The following is a 22,443-nucleotide window of genomic DNA, read 5'->3' on the forward strand; positions in this document are numbered from 1 at the left end:
GTTATGCTGAAAGTGATCCAAAAAAAAAAAAAAAAAGACTGGGACCATATGTGAATAAAGAAATGCCAGAAGAACAGGCAAGCTTTAGGAGTGGTAGAGGAACTGGAGACCAGGTAGCAAACTAGAGTAATTATTGATGCTTAAACCTGAGATCCATTATGGAAAGAATGAGAAAATTTCAGAAGGAAGTATTCATCAGTTTTATTGTTTATAAGAAAGCTTTTGATTATGTGGATTGCAACAGACTGTGGAATGTAATGAGATCAATGGGAATATCTGAGCATCTAATTCTCTTAATTAGAGAGAGAGATTGACATCCAAGAAGCTTCATTAAAAATGATCTTTGGAGAAACAGACAGTTCAAGTGGCAAAAGGGGTGCAGCAAGGTTGTATGCTGTCACCCTATCCTTTTAATATTTATAATGAACATATTATGAGAATTGCCAACTTAGACAAAGCAGGAATTAAGATTGGTAGCAAAAAATAAATTTAAGCTATGCAGATGTTACAACCTGAAACTAAGAGAGATCCGGAGCAGTTGTGTCTGTTGGTTAAGAGGAAAAGCAATAAAGCCAGGCTTAATTTAAACACCAGCAAAACAAAAGTGGTGGCTTCTTGAAATTTAGATAGATTTTGATTGAGGAATATAGAGATGGTTGAAAGTTATGATCTACTAGGGTCCAGAATAAGAAATGATGGTCATTGTGAAGATGAAATTAAAAGAATGATAGCCATGGGGAAAAAAAGCCATGTTAAACCTGACAAAAATTATGAATGATAGAGATGTTAGACCACAAAGTTAGAATTGTCAAAGCAGTAGTGATATATGGATATGAAAGCTGAATCATTAAAATGAAAGACAGAAAGTGAATTGATTCATTTGAATTATAGGTATGGGGGAGACTATTAAGAATATTTTAGAGATCATTGCTCTTTGGAAGCAAAAAATGTACTTTGTTAATTGTACATTAATTGCCTCCAAAGTTAATGTATTTTGGGTGTATTATGCAAGCAGATGAATTATTGAAAAAGGCAGTTGTGTTGGGGAAGATTGAAGACATGAGAAGGATAGAAAGACTGCAAAAGAGCTGTGAATGGACAACATGAAGGAACTTACAGCTGCTGAAAGAAAAGACTAGAGGCCAAGTGAGATGGAGAGCCCTTGTTCACAACATCACCAAGAATTGGAGAAGACTGGATGGTACATAACACACCATCATCCAACATTTGACTTTCTGACCATGCTTTTTGAATTATGCAGTGCAGCCATACTTCCATCTTTGACAGTATTTCTGTCAAATATCACTTACTCTAGCTGCCGTTCCACATTTCAAGAGGAATGCAATCAGAAGTACTGATATGCATTCCTGTAATTTTTTTTCTTTTAGTATATTAGCCTATAGCACATTATTGTGTATGAATAATGAATTGAGAAAGGAGAAACTTGTTTACATTTGATTTGAAAGCCTGCATATTGCATTCCTTGGGAAACATGAGGAAGTGACTCTTCTGCAATGAAGCAGCAGCAGGGATGAAAGAGGAGGGGAAAAACTTGTTCTGCAAGCTTGGAGCTGGATTTTGAGAGGATGTTGGGTGGTAGCTGCACATGTTTCACCAGATTTAGTAGAGACTAGAAGAATTATTGATGCTAGTTCATTTAAACATTTACCATGGCAATATTTATAAAAAAAAAAAAATCAGCTAACGCCTTTTTATTCCCGTATACGGGAGTAGGCGAGGCCATTTAGCCCTATCTAACTTTTGGAGACTGAGTGGGCAGTTCGATCTCCACTGGTACCCAATCAGAAACAGATGGCCCAAGGCTATCACTAATTAAGCGGTACGCAGTGAAGAGAGACGGCTCAAATGTGCTGCCATCTCGTGGTCCCTAACACAATATATTTAATGTCTGAAATAATGTGGGTTCTACGGTCGATTTTCTCGAGTTTACAGGACGAGAAACCCGAGTTTCCGGGAGGAAAAACCTGCTTGCCCGTGCCAGAGATTGACTAACTCGGGAACCAGTCGAAAAAAGGCTTAGAAAAATTTCCTCTAGTCGCCGACTAGACTCGAAACCAAGTCTTCCTTCGTGCGGCCAAGTGCGGTGGTGTGCAAACGTCGCATCCACTGAGCTACACAGGCTCTGCAATATTTATAGAAGATACATATTGCAGAAACAACCAGATGTGAAAGTGGGTGGAGTGAGTTGGTAAGACATGGGTCATTAATTAATCTGATTTTCCTTCTGTATTGAGTCAAGTATTTCAAGGGAGCTTTTAGGAGCACAACCATGTGAGAGCAATATTTTATAGTTGAGTGGATTTGTAGTTTGTATAAAGATTCAGAGGTGAATGCTAGGAGATGCTTGATGTCAAGGTAATTCCAAGGAGAGAAATCTTATCTTGTTTAGAGATCTGAGTGTTGTCAGAATAGTTAATACTGGAGGAAAATGGTTCTTTTTTGTGGGAAATAAAAACCATGTTTTTGCTAGCATTAAAATTGATGAGGTTATCTAAACCCCATTGAAAGATGACTTGCAGATCAGAATTGAGGGCAGTGGAGGTTGTGGTGATTTGTGTAGCACAAGGTTTGTCAAATGAAAGGAAGTGCAATGTGCTGTTATCAGTGAAACTATGTACTGGACTGGCAATAAATTGGAGTAAGTTGATACACAGAAGGAAGATGGTTGGTGAGGGAACAGAACCTTGTGGAATCCATCCAACATTAATTGCATAGTGAGAGAATAGAGAACCATTCACCATCACACAAAGTGTGCATTCAGAAAGCTGGAAACCCAATTACAGAAGTTGTGAGACAGACCAACTGATAGAAGCTTGCTTAATGGTTCTTTGTGCCAGATCTTGTCAAAAGTTTTGGAGACATCGAGTGCAACCAATTGTGATTCACCAATCTTTCCTGCTCGCATGTCCACAGATGTGTGACATTTGAGCAGATCTCCTGTTGATTGACAATGATGGAATCCACACTGTCATTGATTATTTGAATATCTTCATGGTATTGTAGGAGTTTGATGGTTCTCCATTACTTTAGAGAGGAATTAGGCAATAGTTTGATGGTAGTGATCTATCACTCTGCTTGGGAATGGATTGAATATGGGCCAGTTTCCAAGTCGTAGGATAAATACCAGGAGTAAGAGAGCATAAACAGGCTTCATTATGACAGGAATTAGTTCTGGTGCATAAACCTCCAGGACAATTGGAAGAATGCCATCATGACCAGGAGAGTTTTTAGGATGACATTCTAATATGGACAACATTCTTCTAGTTTTCTCTTTCAGGCAGAAGGATGGAGGAGGAATTGAGTATTGAACATTTGGAATGGTTGAAAAGTATTTACCAGGATCAGTTATGCATGCATGAAGAAAAAAAAGTATGACACTAGGAGATTAGTTTTTTAATGGATGATGATGCAATAAAGCCATTTGGATGCAACAGGGGAGGAAGAAGTGTTGGGCAAAAATTATGATTAACTGCTTTGGCAGGATACCAGAAGACTTAGCTGTCATTTGGAAAAGATGCAAGTTTCCTGCTTTTTGTTCATATAGAGTCTGTTTTGAAAGCATCGATAGTTTTGTTCTGTTTCTGACTTCAGTATAATCACAAAGGGACTGTCACTGATTGTATTCCTTTTGAATCTGTTCTGCCACTACTGTTTTTCATTTAACAGTAATTACTTCAGACATATAGAACATCTTTATATTCACTGTTCATGTCACTTTTCTCATCTCTGATTCCTTGAAAGTGTTTTTTTCTTTCATTTTTAACCTTTTTTTTACTGCTAGATTAGTGTTTTCACTGTTCCTCTCTTACTCAATACCAGCTTTGCTTATTCTGTTGTCCATTTCCATACTGCCACCTTCCTGATGTTTGTCTTCTATATTCCTTACCAATCTTACTATGACTCTTGTTTAGCTACTTTTACACAATGTTTTGCTTCCTTACCTTTTTCTCTGTACAATAAGCCTTATGTTTTGCTTTATGACAATCTGATCATACAATGATTTTCAATCATGACCATTGCCTGTTTATACAATGCCATGAATCAACCAGTGAGCAGTTTTCATGGACTTGATTTGTTTATGATGTTGTTGCTCAGTGCATCTATCTGTGTTTCACTGTGTAAACAGTTTATAACTATTATTTTGTTTTATTGTTATTAATAATGGCAGATAAAAATCGAAGTAAGAATGTTGTTGCTCTAATGAAAAGAAAATGAATCATAATCCTATTTATTACATTAGATACTAAGATTAAAATTATAATATTTGGTGATAAGGCTATGTTATAGAGAAATATAAAGAGAAAAGATTATTGATTCAGTATTTCTAACTTTTTTTGTTTGGGTAACTAAATGCTTTATTTACAACAGTTATGCACATATTTGACTGCTCAAAATCGTGTTAAACCATTACATGAATCTACAAGTGTGTGTATGATTCACCATATGATGAAATTCGTTATATGGTGGTGGTCTGGTACTTAACATGTCATATGACTGGCACATACCTGTATTTTCTCTTAGCACATGTTGACTTGAATCTTCAATATGCTTTCTTTTCCACAACTGCTACTTTCACTTCCTGTGTTCACCCTATGGTGGACTTTATATGAAACTTTAACAAGTCCTTTTTAAAATGGTTTTGTATCATTGTCATTAAATTTTTCATATGTACCCTAAAAAGTTTACATCATTACTAACTTCCTATAAATAGTTTTCTTCCAAATTATTCTATTATTAATAAAGACTCCAATATTGTCACATCTTATATCTCGGTCTTCTAAGATATTACAACTGCATCGATCCCCTATATCTTGGTCTTACTTCACTCATTTTCCTGATCAAATACCTGCTTTGCTAATCTTTCCTGTCCCAATCTGTTTAAGTGATCATAAACTCACTTTGCTCACAATATTGAAGCTCCTTTCTAATATCTCACTTTTTCATGATTCTGTCATTAATGACATCCGTTTACCTTCCTTTTTTCTCAGAATTCTCATACCTGTGGTCTCTCATCTCAGATCAACTCATTTTTAACCTCAGATCTATAAGTCAAAATTCATTGGAATTCTGTCTTGTATACCTGCTATATTAGTGTTTTCACTATTCCTCTCTTGCTCAATATAAATTTATTCAACTTGTCCCCACCAATACCAGCTTTGCTTATTCTGTTGTCTATTTCCATATTTAATTCATCATCTTCACTAAAAAGGATGTTTAAAATAGCTGAAATATTTTACTTGTTCTGTATGTTTTTGATTGAGAATATAGTTGATGTAAATCATATTCCTATGTATTTTCATTATTTTTGTATTTTTATTTGTTATAGCAGTTATTTAATTAAGGAATCCTAAAGATTTGTACTGGATTTATTAAGTAAAGCGTTGAGATTAGCATTCAATTTTGATATCAGGTTTAATGCCATTTTCCATCATAATATGATCCATATAGATAACTGTCATGCATCCTTATCACCTAATTTTACATGAAACCATCTTCCTCTATACCTGATTCAGTTTTTGTGTGCTGACTTTTTCTCTTTACCAAGAAAATGGCATTTCTCATGATGCCCTCTGTCCCTTTTCCTGATTTAAACTTAAAAAGAGGTTCCTGTCATATTCCAGTAATCTCTTGAGTATTCAAGTAAAAAAATAAATAAAAAATTTGATAAATCCAGCATTATTTCAAAAGCTGAAAGTAGAAACTATGAAATTTGACCAGAGGTTATGGGAATACACTCGAAACAGCTGTTAGGCCAGTGAAACCTAATCAAAATGGACCATTAAAAGGCAAATATATGGACACTTGGGCAAGCATTATGTCTTCTATAATGCTTCTGCTCTAGGGAGACTCATAAGTGTATTCCTGTAAGCTCGCTGGTCAAATTTTGTATGAAACTTTCATAGTTTCTACATTCTGCTTTGAAATAATGCTGGATTTAATATCTACTTGATTTATATAATTTTGTATTGCCAAACTGGAACCTTTTGGCTCTTTATTTTAGTAAAAAATTTGATCCTTACAAACCTCTGTTTGGCTTGAACATAGCTTGTTTTTTCTCTTTGTTTCTCTTCGACAATTTTTCTTAACTTCTTCTCAAGTATACTTGTGTAAATCTTAATGAACACTCATCAGAAAAATTCCTTTGTAATTTTAGCATTGTTTTCTTTATTTTTTTATAGGTAAGTACTATGAGAGTATTGCTCCGACCATCTGAATTATGTTGTATAATTTGATGGTCGAATATCATCACTGATGTGAAGTCACTTCACATTCAAAATTTGTTTGCTCACACATTAATAAAGGATTAAAACAGTATAATTTTGTGAATTTCTTGTTCAAGTATGATATGATATTCTTCTTATCCAGGACTATCTCTAACTTCTTGAATCCACCATGGAGTGTGAATTGTTGCAAATAACTTCCATCAGCCTCCCTGAATAAATTAGTTTTTCTTCATAGGTTTCTGCTGAGTCTCCAAAATGTGATTCTTGTTTTCAATAATGTTTCTATATATCAGTTCATCTCTGAAAGCTGCTCAACTTTGATTCTTTTTAAAAACTTTTGTAGGTTTTCTTTTCAGTGTGATATTCATATTTATCCTGCATAAAATTGAATAGTGATCTCTTCCTATTTCAAATCTCCTGTATACTTTTGTATTCTGAACCATTTCTTGTCTTCTCCCTCTCTGTGAATTTGTGTACATGGTTATGTTGAAACATGTGTTTGTGAAGAGCCTCCATAGCTCGGTTGGTATAGATGAGCCCTTTGGTTAAAAAGACCTGGGTTCGAATCCTGTCTATGATGTGAAGAACGTCATAGATGGGATTCAAACCCAGATCTTTTCAGTCAAATGGTGAGTTTCAGTCTCATACAGAGAGAGAGAAATAGAGGATTTTTACCTCATTAACTCATTTGTTGTCTGTCAGAACAGGAAACCAGCTCTCCCCTGAATGCACAGATCTACAGCTATAAAATACTGCACCTTAAGGAATGCTGTAGGAGAATGATGTGCTGGCTGTATTAATTTGTCATGACTCCCTAACCAGGGGACTCTACTCATCCTAAGGGACAGATGAAGATAGTGTTAGTAATGACTAGTCCATGATTCGAATGTTAACTCAGCAGGTATTTATTAGTTTGGCTCTTCTACGGATTTTCCCAAAACATTTCTGTATATCTGGTATTTATTTTCTACAATGAGGACCAGCTTTTCTTTATGTTAGCTATCTTCTCTAATGACTCAGAAAGTTCTTTCACTTCTTCCTTAGTAGAACCTTCTATGGGATAATGAGCATAAACAAGTAGAAAGGCTTATGTGTTGCTAATACATGCTAGTTTATTTTAATGGTATTGATTACAACACAGAATGATAAGAAAATAATTGATAATTATTAACTTATTTGCTGATATTATATCTTCAGAGCACAAGAACAACAATTTAATATAACAGTGGGATTAGTTTAAAAAAATTGTAACAGACAACACAAGGAATTCAATTCCTTATTGGCACCATCTATGTTGGAAAAAGAAAGAAAACAAGTATTAATTAGATCTTAAAATGACTATCTCCCAGATTTTTGATAAATTTATACAGCCATACTTGTTGAGGTTTGGAGTATGTTTTAAAACTTCTGTTGATTCCAAAAACAATCTCTCTGACTTATGACTTCTGTGTAGCACTTTTGAATACTAAATGTTCCATAGAAATCCTCCCCCGTTCCCTATCACACAAGAACTACAGCAAAACTGTTAGTTACCATCCCATACATTTAAGGCACATCTGAAAAGATACGAGTGCTTAATAAATATCAGCTACACACCATATTTAAACCATACATCAAATCAGCAACTCTCATCCATTCACTGAAAGACAAAGCTCTCTTTATCACATCTAGAAACAAATAGGAAGACCTGTTGATATCCACTTTGGTGAACATAGAAAATACATTCAGCACTATTGTTATAGCAAGTCAGGTTGAGCAGACCATGCCTTGGATATCCCATTCACACAGGATCAAATGGAAGAAAACAAAAGTGCTATACAGAAGTCATAAGTCAGAGAGAGCTTGTTTTTGGAATCAACCGAAGCTTTAAAATATACTCCAAACCTCAACAAGTATGGTTGTATAAATTTACCAAAATCTGGGAGACGGTCATTTTAAGATCTAATTAATACTTGTTTTCTCTCTTTTTTCAACATAGATGGTGCCAATTGTTGTCCATTAAAATTTTTTTAAACTAGTCCCACTGTTATACTAAATGTTGTTTCGTGTACTGTGACAAGCTGTTCTTGTGCTCTGAAGATGTTGGATATAATATCAGTGAAATATCAGCAAATAAGTTAATAAATATCAATTATTTTCTTATCATTCCTGGGCACAAATTTCACCGTCTCCTTTCCCACATTACTCTTTGAGTTTAGTGTTGATTGCTATAGCTACTCCTTCATTCCCTTATCGCAATTGCTTTAATATGGCATCTTATTTATCAGTCTCACCTATTTTAGTCTTTATCCTAGCATCACCAGTTATGTCAACATGGTACTTCTCTAATTCTTCTGCCAGTTCAATGATTATTTTTATGTCAATGTGCCTGTTGATGAGTTTTTCCTAATGACTAACTTTCTGCTGTTCACTCTGGTTCCTTGATGAAAACAGAGGTCTTGCTTAATTGGACAACATGTTGTATCATCTGCTGGTATTTGGTTTAAGCCAATACAGAATATAATTTGATCAGCTAAGTCCCAGTTTGTCAAAAATAATTATTGCAGTTATTTCTAATTCATCTTTCTTTATTTTCTAATCTTGCCCATGTTTTTAATGGCAAGCCCATCTATGAAATGTTGGAAACCTGGAGTATATTTTAGTGATATGGGTTGGTTAAGAGAATCTGGAACTCTGCTCCAGAGACCAAGCATAGTACATTTTCAAGTAACTTCAGGTTTCCAGAAAGTGAAGTGTAGAATGCTTTACCACTTGATTCAAACTTAAATTGCTTAGCTCAACAGTTAAGACCATATCTCTCATCTCAGATTGACTCTTATTCCCAACCTTACCTGGCATAATCATATCGCTCGAGTAGCATCATCAGCTGCTAAAAACTTGGCATCCATTTCCATTCAAGACAGTATTTCTCTCACGAATGGTAACTTACTCTATATAAATCCTAAATCTGACCAACCTTGGAATATTATTCTCAGGTCTGGGGTGGTGCACCTAAGACTTCCTTAAAAATTCTTGATGCTGTTCAGAAAAGGGCAAATCAGTTCATTAATGACATCTCTCTTACAGATTCTTCAGACACTTTCCCAGAGAAGATCAGTTTCAGCATTGTGTCATTTTTACAGATATTTCCATTGCTGCTGTTCAGCAAAACTGGCATCCATTATGCCTCCCATTTCTGCCAGATCTACAGGAACTCGAGCAACAGCTGCTCAACGTCGCCTTTATAGTAGAACTACATACTCACTGAACCTGCTACTTTCAGTCATCCTTCATTCCATCCACCTCAATTCAGTGAAACAGCCTCTCCTTCCGTGAAGCATTTCCAAAAGACTACAACCTCCAGCAGTTCAGCTGACCACACAGCATTTATTTGCTAAGCCCTTCTTCCTCTTGTGTGTGTGTGTGGAATATATATATATATGTATATATAAAAGTATTGAGGTTTCATTTGGAATAATGATAAGTTTTGGATTACTAAAAAGTGGTAGTGCACACCATTCGTGTTACTTGGACAACTAATGGCCTGGTTGACCGAGTGGTTAGCGTACCCGCTCTCCAGTCAAAAGGCTGCAGGTTCGAATCCTGCTGTGGGCATGGATGTTTGCGATTGTCTGTGAAAGTACTAGTGGTGGTAGATGGCGTTGGTGATGAAGATAGGTGGCTGACTGAGAGATGTAGAGTAGACGCTCTCCCTCCATGAGTCTTTGGACTCCCTGGAGTTGTTAATAATAATGTCGAAGTGGATGCAGAAATCCCCCCCCCCAATACTTTTTTTTTTTCATGTACAGTCATCCCTCGACTTATGTCCATTTGAAGATAAATCCATGATCCCATAAGGGAATAAATAACCTTTTCAACTATACTTTTGTTCGACGATAGTGACAAAGCAATGACAAGGTCCTATATATAGCGATTAGAAAAGCTACTTCCATCCTCTGCTTAGCGCTATGACCATAACTGCTAAGGCACTAAGTCTCTTCGACATGTTGAAGGAAAAAGCAGGACCAGATTAAGATTACGGATTCAATGCTTCTTCCGGTTGGTTCATAAGATTTAAGCAGCGTTTTGCACTGCATAATGTGGAAATATATGGTGAATCTGCAAGTTCCGATCAGAAGGCTGCCAAGGAGTTTGTGGAGGAATTGGATAAAATTATTACGGAGGAAAATTATTTACAACAGCAAATATTTAATATGGATAAGACTACTTTGTTTCAGAAAAAAATGCCCTACCAGACACTTCATCCACAAAAAGCTAAAATCTATGCCTGGTTTCAAAGCACTTAAAAACCATATTACAATTCTGTTAAGGAATAATGTGGCTGGATATAAACAAACCATTTGTGATATGGCATAGTTGAGAATCCATGCACTTTCAAAAACATTAGGAAGCATACTCTTCCAGTTCATTAGCAGAAATAGAAGTCATGGATGACTCAAAAATTGTTTGCAGATGCCTTAATCAACTGTTATATGAATAAAATGGAAAGAAAATGTAGAATTTAAAATTTTATTAATTCTAGATGATGGTCAAGATCATGTTTCTCCCTCCAAACACTACTTCATTGATCCAACCGATGGATCAGGAAGTTCTAGTAGTGTTTATTATCTACAGAGAACTTTTTCACAAGCCATTTCTGCTAATGAAGAAAACGACCACTCATGCAATTCTGGAAAGCATTCAATATTTATCACGCTATTAAAAATATTGCTGTAGTTTAGGACAAAGTGATCTCTCAATGAGTGGCATATCGAAAAATACATTAAAAAGGTTTGTGCACGATTTTGAAAAAAAAAATGGAGCCTTTGTAAATTGAGTGAAGAAATAGTGGGCCTAGCAAACAACCTGAATCTCGAAGTGAATGATGACGACATAGTTCAACTCACAGGAAGTACCCCTGAGGAGTTGACCAACGAAGAATTGTTCAAGCTGGATGAACATGTTGCAGAAAAGGAAGAGAAACGAAGAGAAGTAGTAAAACAATTCACAGTGAAGGGTCTTGCAGAAATGTTCTCTGCAGTTAGCAGTTCTCAACATGGACCTCAATTGAACACTACTTATTAGTAGAAAGGAAAGTACATGATGCGTTTGCTTGCTATAAACAAATTTATGATGAAGAGGAATAAGCAAAGCACATCAGACATTTTTATCAAAAAAACAAAGGTTATACCTCAAGAGCTGCAGCCTGGTCCCTCACATTGAGAAGATAATGAAGATGTGATTGTGGAGGAAGATTTGGGTGATTATTCTCCCATTTTATAGTGGCAGTAATGCATAGTACAGTTTTAAAAATTAAAATGACAGTATACTGTCATTTTAATACCCCTATAACTCTGTTGATTTAATATATCGACTTACGACCTGCCTGATGGAACAGAACCCCGACGTAGTCGAGGGATGACTGTATTATGTTTTTTGTTGTAGGATATTTTTTCCTGATCCATAGAATAACAAAGACTGACTGTATAGTTATACAGTCAGTCTTTGACTGAAGATGGGATTCCATTCTGATGATCCTGTCAAGACAGAAATCACTAATATATATATATAATTATTTTATTGTATTCCTAATTCAATGGTCTCTTTCTTTTCCACACCACTAAAAGAGTCACTTCCTCACTTTTAATAGCCATTAAAAATTACAAATCAAAAGATGTTATCATACAGCAGATGGAGTGATCATCGTTAGACTTTGTGATCAAGCATCTGAAGTCAAAAATAATATAATCAGATTATTTCATTTAGGTGGAAGATGAATTTCATTGCTTGGTGTGAGACCACTGCACTGCCTAATATATTGGAGGCCTGAAAATTTTCATGTTTGGTCTAGAGCAGGATTTCTGGACTATGTAAAAAAATACACATTTCCAAGAAGAAATGACATAACTCAACTTGAGTGGCATAACCTAGTTTGGTTCTAGAAAACTATGACTGGCATCAGTTCCAAATATTTCATAATTATAGAATTCTTATTTCAGCAGAAATGCCAGACTGTCCAAAATAAGACATTTATCAAAACAAGATACTTGACAAACATCACAGGTTCAAAGATAGTGCATAGATTAAATGTATGATGAACTTGTGCTATTTGATCTGATATCCCTTTAAAGTAGGGTATGACAACTCAACATCTAATTGAGAGATGATGTTTATCCAGGTTTCTGTGAACAGAAGCTTAGTCACATTGAGTATTCCCTCTAATTTTTGCTGGCCCATATGCACATGAAAAACATGTGGCAAGTTTTCAGTCTTGGACTTAATGTTAACATATGCCTAAAATTGGTGACAACCAATTTTAACAAGATCTGTTAAAAGATGTTGCATGCTATATTTAGCATATTCCTATACTGTAGATATGCTAAACAAATATGCCTCTACAACTTGCATCAGTTCACACACAGTTTAGGCTAAAAGTAATTAGTGTTAAGTTGGAATGGGTTAGAGTAACATTGGAGAAGTTGCTATATAAAATAAGTGATTTATCAAATAATTTGTTTTTATAGTATGTTCAAAAATTGACTATAAATTAGAAATTCTGAAAGCAAAAATTTTGCGCACATGGCTCAGAGGGAACATTAATCATATCCATTAGCACTCATAGGATTCTTTTTATTTCCACTAGATTTCTTTCTTTTGGAACAGGCTGTAGGCTTGCTTCCATATTAACTAGCCTGGTTAACCAAATCATGTGTGCTCTTCAACCAACAGCCACTGGGTTCAAACTCCACTGTGGCATGGATGATGTCTGTGTGTCTTGGGGAGAGACAGTTTTTATCACATGGTGTGAAGCTACCACCATGCTCACTAGAGACACAAACATTGCGTCTCTAGTAAGCATGGTGGTAAAGTGGCAAAAAAAAAAAAGTTGCATGTTTGGGTCTCTAGAGCAGAGCTTCTTGATTATCTAATCCTTAGCACACCCACATTATTGATGTAATATAGGTTTATAGCCTTTTGTGTGGGATTCACATTAAGTGATTTGCAGTGGTCATCTTTGTTTATTGTGCTTTAGCTATACTGATTAGTGGTTTTTGTCAGAGAAAAATCACTCATTAGATCATAGCTAAGGTGGGAAGAAAGGTCATGCAGATGGATGTGCAGGGGAAGAGGAAGTGCAGGTGGCCAAAGAAGAGATGGAGGAAGAGGACTTGAGAATGAAGAACTTGGATGTGGTTACAGCTCAAGACAGGAGGATGTGGAGGAGACTCAACAAAAACAGCAACCTCACTTAACTGGGACAAGCTGCAGAAGTAGTAGTCAGAGAAAAATCCCTACTTGGATAATTTAATGGATGATTAAAAAAAGTAGCCATAGAAAATTTTTCAACACAATTGTTAGTCTCATATAGCTATACCAATTACTATAGTGGACTTCAATATAACAAACACTATTGGAATAAACTACCAGAAAAAGTCCTCAACTAGATCTCCATAGACACAATTTTCTAAAGAAAATTCATTATAGCAAAGTATCTACTATAACAAACTGTTTCTGTGGCCCCTACTGTAGTGAGATTCAACTGTGCTTTGTAAGTATAACCTTACACCATGTGTGTATGGAGGCTCATTTCTCATGTTTTCCAAACTTCAGTTCATTTACTACATGTAATGCTTTGCATTGTGCTTTTAAATGAGTGAAATATCACATTTTAATGTGATTGGAGTAGCACTCAGTTCCTTGCTCTAGACACTCATGTAAACAAAATATCCCAGCAGGGCAGCATTTTCTTCAGTATTTGATTATTTTTGATACATTGATACTTTTGCTTATTATCACATTGAAATGCACATTATCCCTTATTATGTGCCTGCTTCATGTAGCCAGAAACAAAACACATGAACTGTCCATGATGAACCATAGTTTGTAGAGGAAAAATTGTCATACAAACCATTAGCATTATTTTACAACTGACACTGGACACTTAACATATATAATGATACAGTAAATCCTCTAAACTAACAGGATTAAATGGCACAACTAATGGTTCTGATTTTAAATGCAAGCGGATGCCACCTTCTTAAATTTTAACTACGCAGCTCAAAACAATTAGGAGATATTTTAGTGTGTGTCAGATAATTATAACTATTGGTTAGGTACTTTATACATGAATAAATATTTTTCTTATGGTTAGGGTGTAATTGATGAGATATTGTTTAAATAATCAATATTTATTACAAATTGTGTTACATTTGTAAATTATTTTTATAACTTTATAATTTACAAGAAAACCAAAATACCCCCTGATTGTTTTGAGCAGTATAGTTTCTAAGAAAAAAATGCCAGGCATCCGTTGCAAATTGGAATGCTTCTTAGAAAAAATTGATTACTTTCATTGTTTGCTGTGTAACTATTTAAGAATGGTTAAATTTTTGAATTAATGTAATGAATTACTGCTCTCTTTTAGGTGCAATAATGGAAAATCTTGTTAAAGAATATCTGGAACTTGTACCAAGTGAATTTACACCCCATCATGTTAGCAAACTAGGAAATGAGTTTAAATGTTATACCAATTATAATTTTGATTTTTATTGCAAAGAAACAAGCTAATTTTTTTTAACAGATAACAATTTGAAATTTGTAAATAAACAATATTGCAATACTAAATGTTATTTACAGTGTCATAATTTTTAATACCTACATCTTACATTAGATTTTAACTAATCATAAATTCTATACTACAGGTGAAACATTAAGTAGTTTCTTGAACATTTTTCTTGATAGACTGTCTGTAGCTGAAAAGGGAGAAAAAATAAATTCAATCAAAAATTAAAATGTTTCTGAAAGTGACCTATAAAATTAGTCACTTATTTTTAGGATAAACATAATTTTATTATTTTTTTTTTTTTATCAATACAGACCAAATGGTCATACAATTAAAGCAACAAGAAACAAGTAGCGATTTTTGTGATAAAGATGATTCTTAAAAAAGTCGTGATCAAAATTCCATAAGTAGAATGCTATGATGATAATAAAAATCAGTATAGCAAACTATTCCTTTGGTCCTTCAATTTTTCTTACAGCATAGCATTGTACCTATGGAACTTTGGTCAGGAAGTTTTGTTACTTGTTGAGCGAGTATTATGTGGTGTTTGCTATTATAGCAAGAGTTGATTCTCATAGAAAAGCTTATGTTGGTTGCACATGATTATTAAATAACTTAAGGAATTCACAACGTATACTGGAATATAAACTTTAACATATACTTCCTATATTTCGGCAACATCACGTTGCCATCTTCATGGGAACATAAGATTAAGTCATGTGCACGCTGACAGTAAAAACGGCAGATGAAGTTGAAGCAAGGAAACTACTGTTGTTCCTAAAGTTCTGATGGTGCCCCCTAGGGCTATATTAGGAATTCTTGGCCGTTGGGCTGAAGTTCTCAAGATGTACGTCTCCCAAATTTGTCGAGGTTTGGCATGTTTCTTAGGGGTGAGGCTGATTCTATGAATAGTCTTTCAAATTTATACTTACTGTGGTGTATTACTGTGGCTTTCTTCCACCATATTCTGTGGCGTGTGCCCAGAGTGGCTGTAATGGCAAGAGTTTAGTATACAATCAAGTCACATGGTATCTGGTTACTCACTAGCATCTTAATATTCCTTTCATAATCCAGACTAGTCAGGATGATGAAAATGCTGCAGATGACTGACCTGGAGTATGAGTTGAACATTAAATTGCCAAGATGTGGCTGGATACCATGTGATTTATTTATGCAGCAGTTTAGATAATCCTTACACAACCAACCATAAAGTATGCATTTTGATTATTTAAACTTTTTTTTTTTTTTTTTACAATTTCTTTCATTCAGCCACTGATTTCCTGTTTATATCTGATGGCTAGTCAATTCCTTGTTAAGAAATAAAACAATGCTATAGCACATAAGGATGAAAGAATTACAATTCACATAGTTGTTAATGAAGGTATATATTATCAATTAGCCTATGAAGTCATGCTACAAGCTCTTTTAGCATGATGACAATGCCTGGAGAAGAATAACACTCCAAGTCGCAAAGCAATGATTGTAAATACATGGTCTGGAGAGAATAACATCAGAACACTGCAGTAGCCAACACAGACCCAACCTAAACCTGATATCTCTGTGGAATGAAGAATTGGAACATGGCCTTTATTAGTGGAACTTAATGCTTTAGTGATGCAGAGAACACCATCTGCTTTCTACCAGAAATTAGTAGAAATTCTTTTAAGATATACTAAAGCAGTTATTACAACCAAAGATATGAAAATATGTTTATATCTTAATGTATTCTTAGCAGAATAGCGTGCATATTATAAAGCATAGAAACGTGACCATTAACTTTTTTGAATGTACTTTATATACAGATCTTTTGTTTTTTAAAAAAAAAAAAAAAAATCTGAAATTATTTAAAAGTGATATTTATGTTCATATATTGCATGTTTTTAAGTTAAGCTAATTTTCAAAATGAAGAACTATCTTTATATTCAAGTATTCCTACCAGTTATTAACATCATATTCTCACAGATTATGAAAATTATATTTTTCTCTATCAAATATTTCTCAATTGACTAATATTCTTTTTGGCATATTGTGGGAAGAGGAAAAAAAAAAACTTCGAAATCATCTTTGAGCATGGAAAAGAAATGTAAATTATAGAAAAGGTAAAATTTCTAGTATCCTAATACCAAGTGGTATTAGGATACTAGAAAAATATTATACAAGTTTGAATTATTAACATAATCCCCTTAACAACAACTTTCTTCTAAATTAATCTATTATTTGTCATATCCTATACTACATTTTGGTCTTCTGTGATACTATTAACTGCATCAATCCAAATAATCTTAAGTCTTCCTCTCACTTCTTTTCCTACTATCTTGACACCACACAGTTCTTATTATTATCTGAGACCTCCAAGGAGTCAAGGACTCATCAAGAGAGGATATAAATCGCCCAAACCAGCTGTCATACCTTCCCTTAAATTCATCCACACCAGATGCACTCATTTCCCCTAAAGGCAAATTATTCCACTCACTCACTGCTGTGTGAGAGAACAACCTAGCTCTTAGTCCTTTCTTGATTGCAAACAAACTTAACTTCCATGGATGCTCCTTATGTTCTTTCCCCACCTTCCATATAACAAAAAAATTTCATCAGATATCCTATAACATCCATTCAGAAATTTATAGACTTCAGTCCTATCACCCCTCTTTCTCCTCATAATCTAAATCCCATAATCTGGATATAATCTTTGTAACTCTTCTTTGCAACATTTCTACAGCTTCTTTATTCCCTTAGCACCCATGAGACCAAATCTGTGCACAATAATCAAGACTTTACAAAGAGACAAAATGCTGGTTTATCCTTACATGTCAAGGTTCGCTTCAACATCACAATTATCCTCTAAGTTGTATTTTCAGCTTTTGCTATGTGACCTTTGAACTTCAAATTGCTATCCACCAGAACCCTAGCCTCATTAGTTTTTTGTAACATAGCCCTGCTAATATGGTATAGTTGATTCTCGTAGAAAAGCTTATATGGTGGTTGCACATGATTATTAAATAACTTAAGGAATTCACAACGTATACTGGAATATAAATTAAAATAAACTTTTAATTTATATGTATTCATAACATACACATATCTTTGTAGTTATTCAGTACTTTTTTTGCACCATACTGTATAATATGCATAACTTTATGCTTACTAACATTAAACTGACAGCCATTTTCATTTGCCCAAATTTCCAGCCCATTCAAATCATTTTGTGATTGGATATCAATAGCATCCCTGATTGCCCTGCCTATCTTCACATCATCGGGCAAACAATTGCACATCTCCTGTTAGATCCTTCCTAATGTCATTAATGTATAGATTGACCCAAGGACTGAACCCTGAGGTACACCACTGGTCATTTAAAAAAAACTTTTTTTTTTATTAATCTTTGTACTGGTTATGGGCAATACTACCCTTACATCACGTCCAGACTTGATATAGGCCTAAGCCTTTACAAGTGTTTTACCCTATGCTTGTTCTAGTTATCATTTAGTCATTCTCTGGTGGCAATGCCCATGCCACCAGTGTGCCCTGTAGGGCCCTCAAGGAAAGAACTTTTATATCCTCCTGCATAAGCCCAAGGTGTTTTAAGTCCTTATAACTATCTGTGCTCCATACGTCATGTAAAGAGTGGTGGTACTGGTAAACCTTGGAGTTGTCCCATGCTCCTCCCGTATCTTACTAACTAGATCTTGGTTATTTTTATAGTAGTTCACTTTATTATTATGGCTATAGGCTAGTTGGTATCCTGTTCCCACCACCTGCGCATAAACTACCCAAACGTCACCATCTCTTTAATCACTAAGTCTGGTTTACGCAAACCTGCAGAGGTCCTATAATGTGGTTCCACTGCGGTCTCCCAACCCTTGTTCTTAAAGCAGTTGTTCAGAATGGAGACCACGGCGTCATGCCTCCGCAAGCGGACCCCATGGGTGCAGAAGCAACACTGGGCCATGAGACACTGTCTCACTGTAGTGGCAGCCAGCCCTACAGTTTGAGTTGTCACTACCCCATCGAGCTGTGTGGGCTCGAGTAGGCAAGGCATTGATCCTCGTCCTGATAAGGTCAATATACTCGAACCCAGGGAGGAGTCTAGTGCCATCCCTTACCCAATCATGCTGGGGAGGCACCAGATGACCCTTTTAAAGGAGCACCATCTACAGAACAGTGCAACAAAGATGCCTGCCTCTTGTGTTCTGCAGGTGCTGACTCAATTAAGGTACCCTGATATACCCTGATAATGGGACCAGCCTTTAGCCGCCTAAAGTCTTCTTGTATTAATGGGCTATAGAAAGCCTCTCTGCAAATAGGGGAAGAAGATAGTTCTAACTTCGCGATTCTTGACAGCCGCAGATGTGGGATCAGCCATCTAAGTGATGGAACCTCGAGCCCACCATCCTTCACCCTTGCGTGGAAATATGCAGTAGCGGTGTCAGGCGGCAGCCGGAGCCATGATCTCATAGCTGAATGGATAGCCCTGTCCATTCGGGACAGTACCGAGATATATGTCCTACCAAGCATCAACTTGTGGTAAAAGCGAGAGGTAGGAGATAATGGAAAAGGAGAAACAGTCTTGGCTGGGGCTTAAGAGGAGCTTTCCTCAAAGAAGCGATCCCAGCTTCTAGGATAGAAAGGACAGAAGACCTTCCCTTTGGGGTGAACATTATACCAAGGTGTCTCCACTCTTACAGGATGGTCAAAGCATGCAAAGGCCTCCCTTGCAGGGAAAACTCTATAGTCTCGACCTTAAGCTTCTTGTCATGACCAGAGGGGACAAGAGCTAAAGAGCAGGACTTCTTTACATTAATAGAAAGGCCTCGAATAGAGAAGACGTCAACTGCCCAGTCAAGGAGTTCCTGCAAGCCTATCTTAGTAGAGGCTACGAGAATAAGATCATCTGTAAAGGCCATAGCATTAAAGGAAGAAGCGCCTAGAGAGTAGCCTATCTGTCAACCATCCACTGATCCAAGTCAAAAAATTTATATTCCAATCCTATATTCTCCAGTTTATGGAACAGCCTTTCGTGTAGTATCCTATCAAATGCCTTAGCAAAATCCAACATTATCATAGTGTATCCATTCCCTTTAGCCAACTCAGCCATAACATTGTTATGAAATATGAGCAAATTGCTAAACCATGACCTTCCTTTAGTAAATCCATGCATCTCCTTGCAGAGTATATCTTGTTTGTCTACCCATTTCTGTATGCAAATTCTTACCAACTTCTCTAAAATCTTCACTACCACACCAGAGATACTGTTAGTTGGTAGTTAGACACATCAGTTTTTGCACCACCCTTGTAAGTACAATGGAACTATCATACATTCCTGTGGTATCATTTCAAAGCTGAGACTCAAGTTATACAAACATGTGAAAGGCCTAGCCAATTGGGCTGAACATTCCTTTAGCAAATGTGCTGATATTCCATTTGTCCCTATTGACAAATTCCTATCCAGGTTATGCAACAGCTCTTCAACCTCATTTTCATGCACCTCTAACTCTTCATCCAATGTAGCAGTAGTACTGTGCACCATGTTACATACACCTGGTTGATGTATCTTAGCTCATTAATTGAACAATCTCATTAGCTTCTGACATTAGAGTACCACCTGCATTCAGTAACATTAATCTTCCACATGCATTCATTCTTTTGCTTGCACCATAATGATAAACTTTTGAATTGCCTTTAGCCTGCATAGCCAATTTCTTTTCATACTCTGATTCAGTTTTTTGCACAATACTCATTATCTGGCTTGCACTTTATATATTTCATAACTCCTCTCACTCTTATTCTGACAATATTCTTTCTACATTTTCTTCTTGTGGATCTCTTGCTTAATGAGGTTGTACATCCATTTCACTCCCAACTTATTCTTCGAACACTAGGGATACATTCAGATACAGCCTCATTTAAGCACTTTTTAAAGATTTCCGTGTTACTGATATTTTTCTAACTGATACCATGGGACCAAATACTATATCTGGTCCCATGGTACCTTTTTTGTTCAAAGTGTTAAGCAGAACTTTTCAGCCTCTCTCATATGTTTTGTAACTGATCATAAAGTTCAATGCTATCATCTTTTCCTCTTCCTTTATAGGTAATGCAGCCTCTGACATTTTCCACTGGATTATGATCCCATCAATTCTCAAAAGAAAACAGTAAAAAAGTCTTCTTAAGAATGTCACATCTTGGCCTTCTGAAATAGTTTAAAAAAAAAAAAAAACTTTTAGTCCCCCCCCACCCAGCCCAGATATATGGATTGCCAAAAATCATAAACCCAATAATCCTCTCTGTCCCATAGTAGATGCTACTGACTCCTCCCGCCCTCTTTTAAGTTAGCTAAATCCTTAACCCCACTTAGTCATTCTTCATGTTACACTAAAAATTAAACTCATTTCAAATCTTTAATCCAAAATTTAGTTTTATATAATAATGATATCATGATAAGCTTTGACGTCACCTCTCTTTTTACCAACATCTCTCTTTCTGACACCTTATATTTACTAAAAAAAAAAAAAAAGTTTTTCCCCATGATATCATTGATCTTTTTAATCTATTCATTCTGGCTGCTTCACTTCAAAAGATACCATTTATAAAGAGATTGAGAGCACAGCCATGAGCTAATTATAATTATTCCCTTTAGCTAATTATTATATGGAGCATTTTGAAAAATATGCTCTTGATACTGCTATTCTCAAACCTTCTATCCAGCTAAGATAAATTGATGTGTTCTCTGTTTGGCCACATGGCTCAGACACAGACTCCTTTCTGCTCCATCTCAACAGACAGCACCCTAGAATCCAATTCACTATAGAAAAGGAAAATAATAATAATAGCCTGCCTTTTCTAGATACTATAATCACACATCTTTGAAATATATATATATAATCACACATGTTTGAAATATTCTTTCAAACAAGGTAAACTACTGGCTTTAGACTTCGTACCATTAAAATCAAATTAAAGTTACATTAATTTATACTAACATAAAAATTTCAAAACTTATATATCAATTTTGCATTTACATTCTCTTCTTTTTTATGTCTTCTATTACTTTTTGCATTACTTTCCTTGATTTTGTTTGTTCTTTTTCATCTCCATTTCCTTTTGTATGGTTCCTGCCATATATACAGATTGTACATTGTTTTGCCATCAATGTACAATCTCCCGCCATTTCCTTTATCATCTTCTGATTGTAATAGTAAAGTTTTACGGAATACATGCTGCATTTCTGTAGTTTGTTATAGCACATCAATTTGTTATAATGATGTCTCTAAAGCACATTTCTACTGTATTTACATCTCGAAATTAGAAAAAAGTAACATCATTGTAGTAACGAATTAATCTCAGTTGGAAAATAAACAGTTTAATATGATAAATCAGGAATGCCCCAATTTCACACATTAGACCAGATGCTGCACTAGCAACTTCAATCCAGCTCATAAGAATGTATGAAATTAGTTAGAAATGTGTTTATACAAGTCAAACCATCAGAAGATATGAGTGTACATGCATGTGTGCATACAATAAACCATCCACAGGTATGAACTGAACCTGTGATGATGATGATTTATGGTTTTAATGGTGCAGAGAAAGTAAAGGTCATACTGCATCATACTCAAAGATTATAGCAATTCACAAGGTAAGACAATCACCAACATC

The 22,443-nt window shown here is 35.5% G+C and overlaps 2 protein-coding genes across 4 annotated transcripts in view; one reads left to right on the forward strand and one right to left on the reverse strand.

The window, feature by feature from the left end:
* LOC150096010 (EEF1A lysine methyltransferase 1) overlaps window positions 1–14,849 on the forward strand; it is an 84,146-nt gene extending 69,297 nt beyond the window's left edge. For both annotated transcript variants that reach the window (XM_090408891.1, XM_090408890.1), the window contains exon 5: window positions 14,650–14,849. In XM_090408891.1, coding sequence (XP_090265017.1) covers window positions 14,650–14,792 — 143 coding nt within the window. In that variant the 3' untranslated portion in view covers window positions 14,793–14,849. The remainder of the gene's footprint in view (window positions 1–14,649) is intronic.
* Window positions 14,747–22,443, reverse strand: part of LOC150096011 (mitochondrial pyruvate carrier 2-like) — a 105,751-nt gene continuing 98,054 nt past the window's right edge. For both annotated transcript variants that reach the window (XR_016549914.1, XM_090408892.1), the window contains one exon: window positions 14,747–14,977. Coding sequence is in view for 1 of the 2 variants with exons in the window: in XM_090408892.1 (XP_090265018.1) it covers window positions 14,935–14,977 (43 nt within the window). In the remaining variant the exon portion in view is untranslated. The remainder of the gene's footprint in view (window positions 14,978–22,443) is intronic.

The sequence above is a fragment of the Typopeltis vanoorti genome, chromosome 19 (genome assembly GCF_054136105.1).
Source record: "Typopeltis vanoorti isolate ZY-2024b chromosome 19, IOZ_Tvanoo_1.0, whole genome shotgun sequence".
NCBI classification, from domain to species: Eukaryota; Metazoa; Arthropoda; class Arachnida; order Uropygi; family Thelyphonidae; genus Typopeltis; species Typopeltis vanoorti.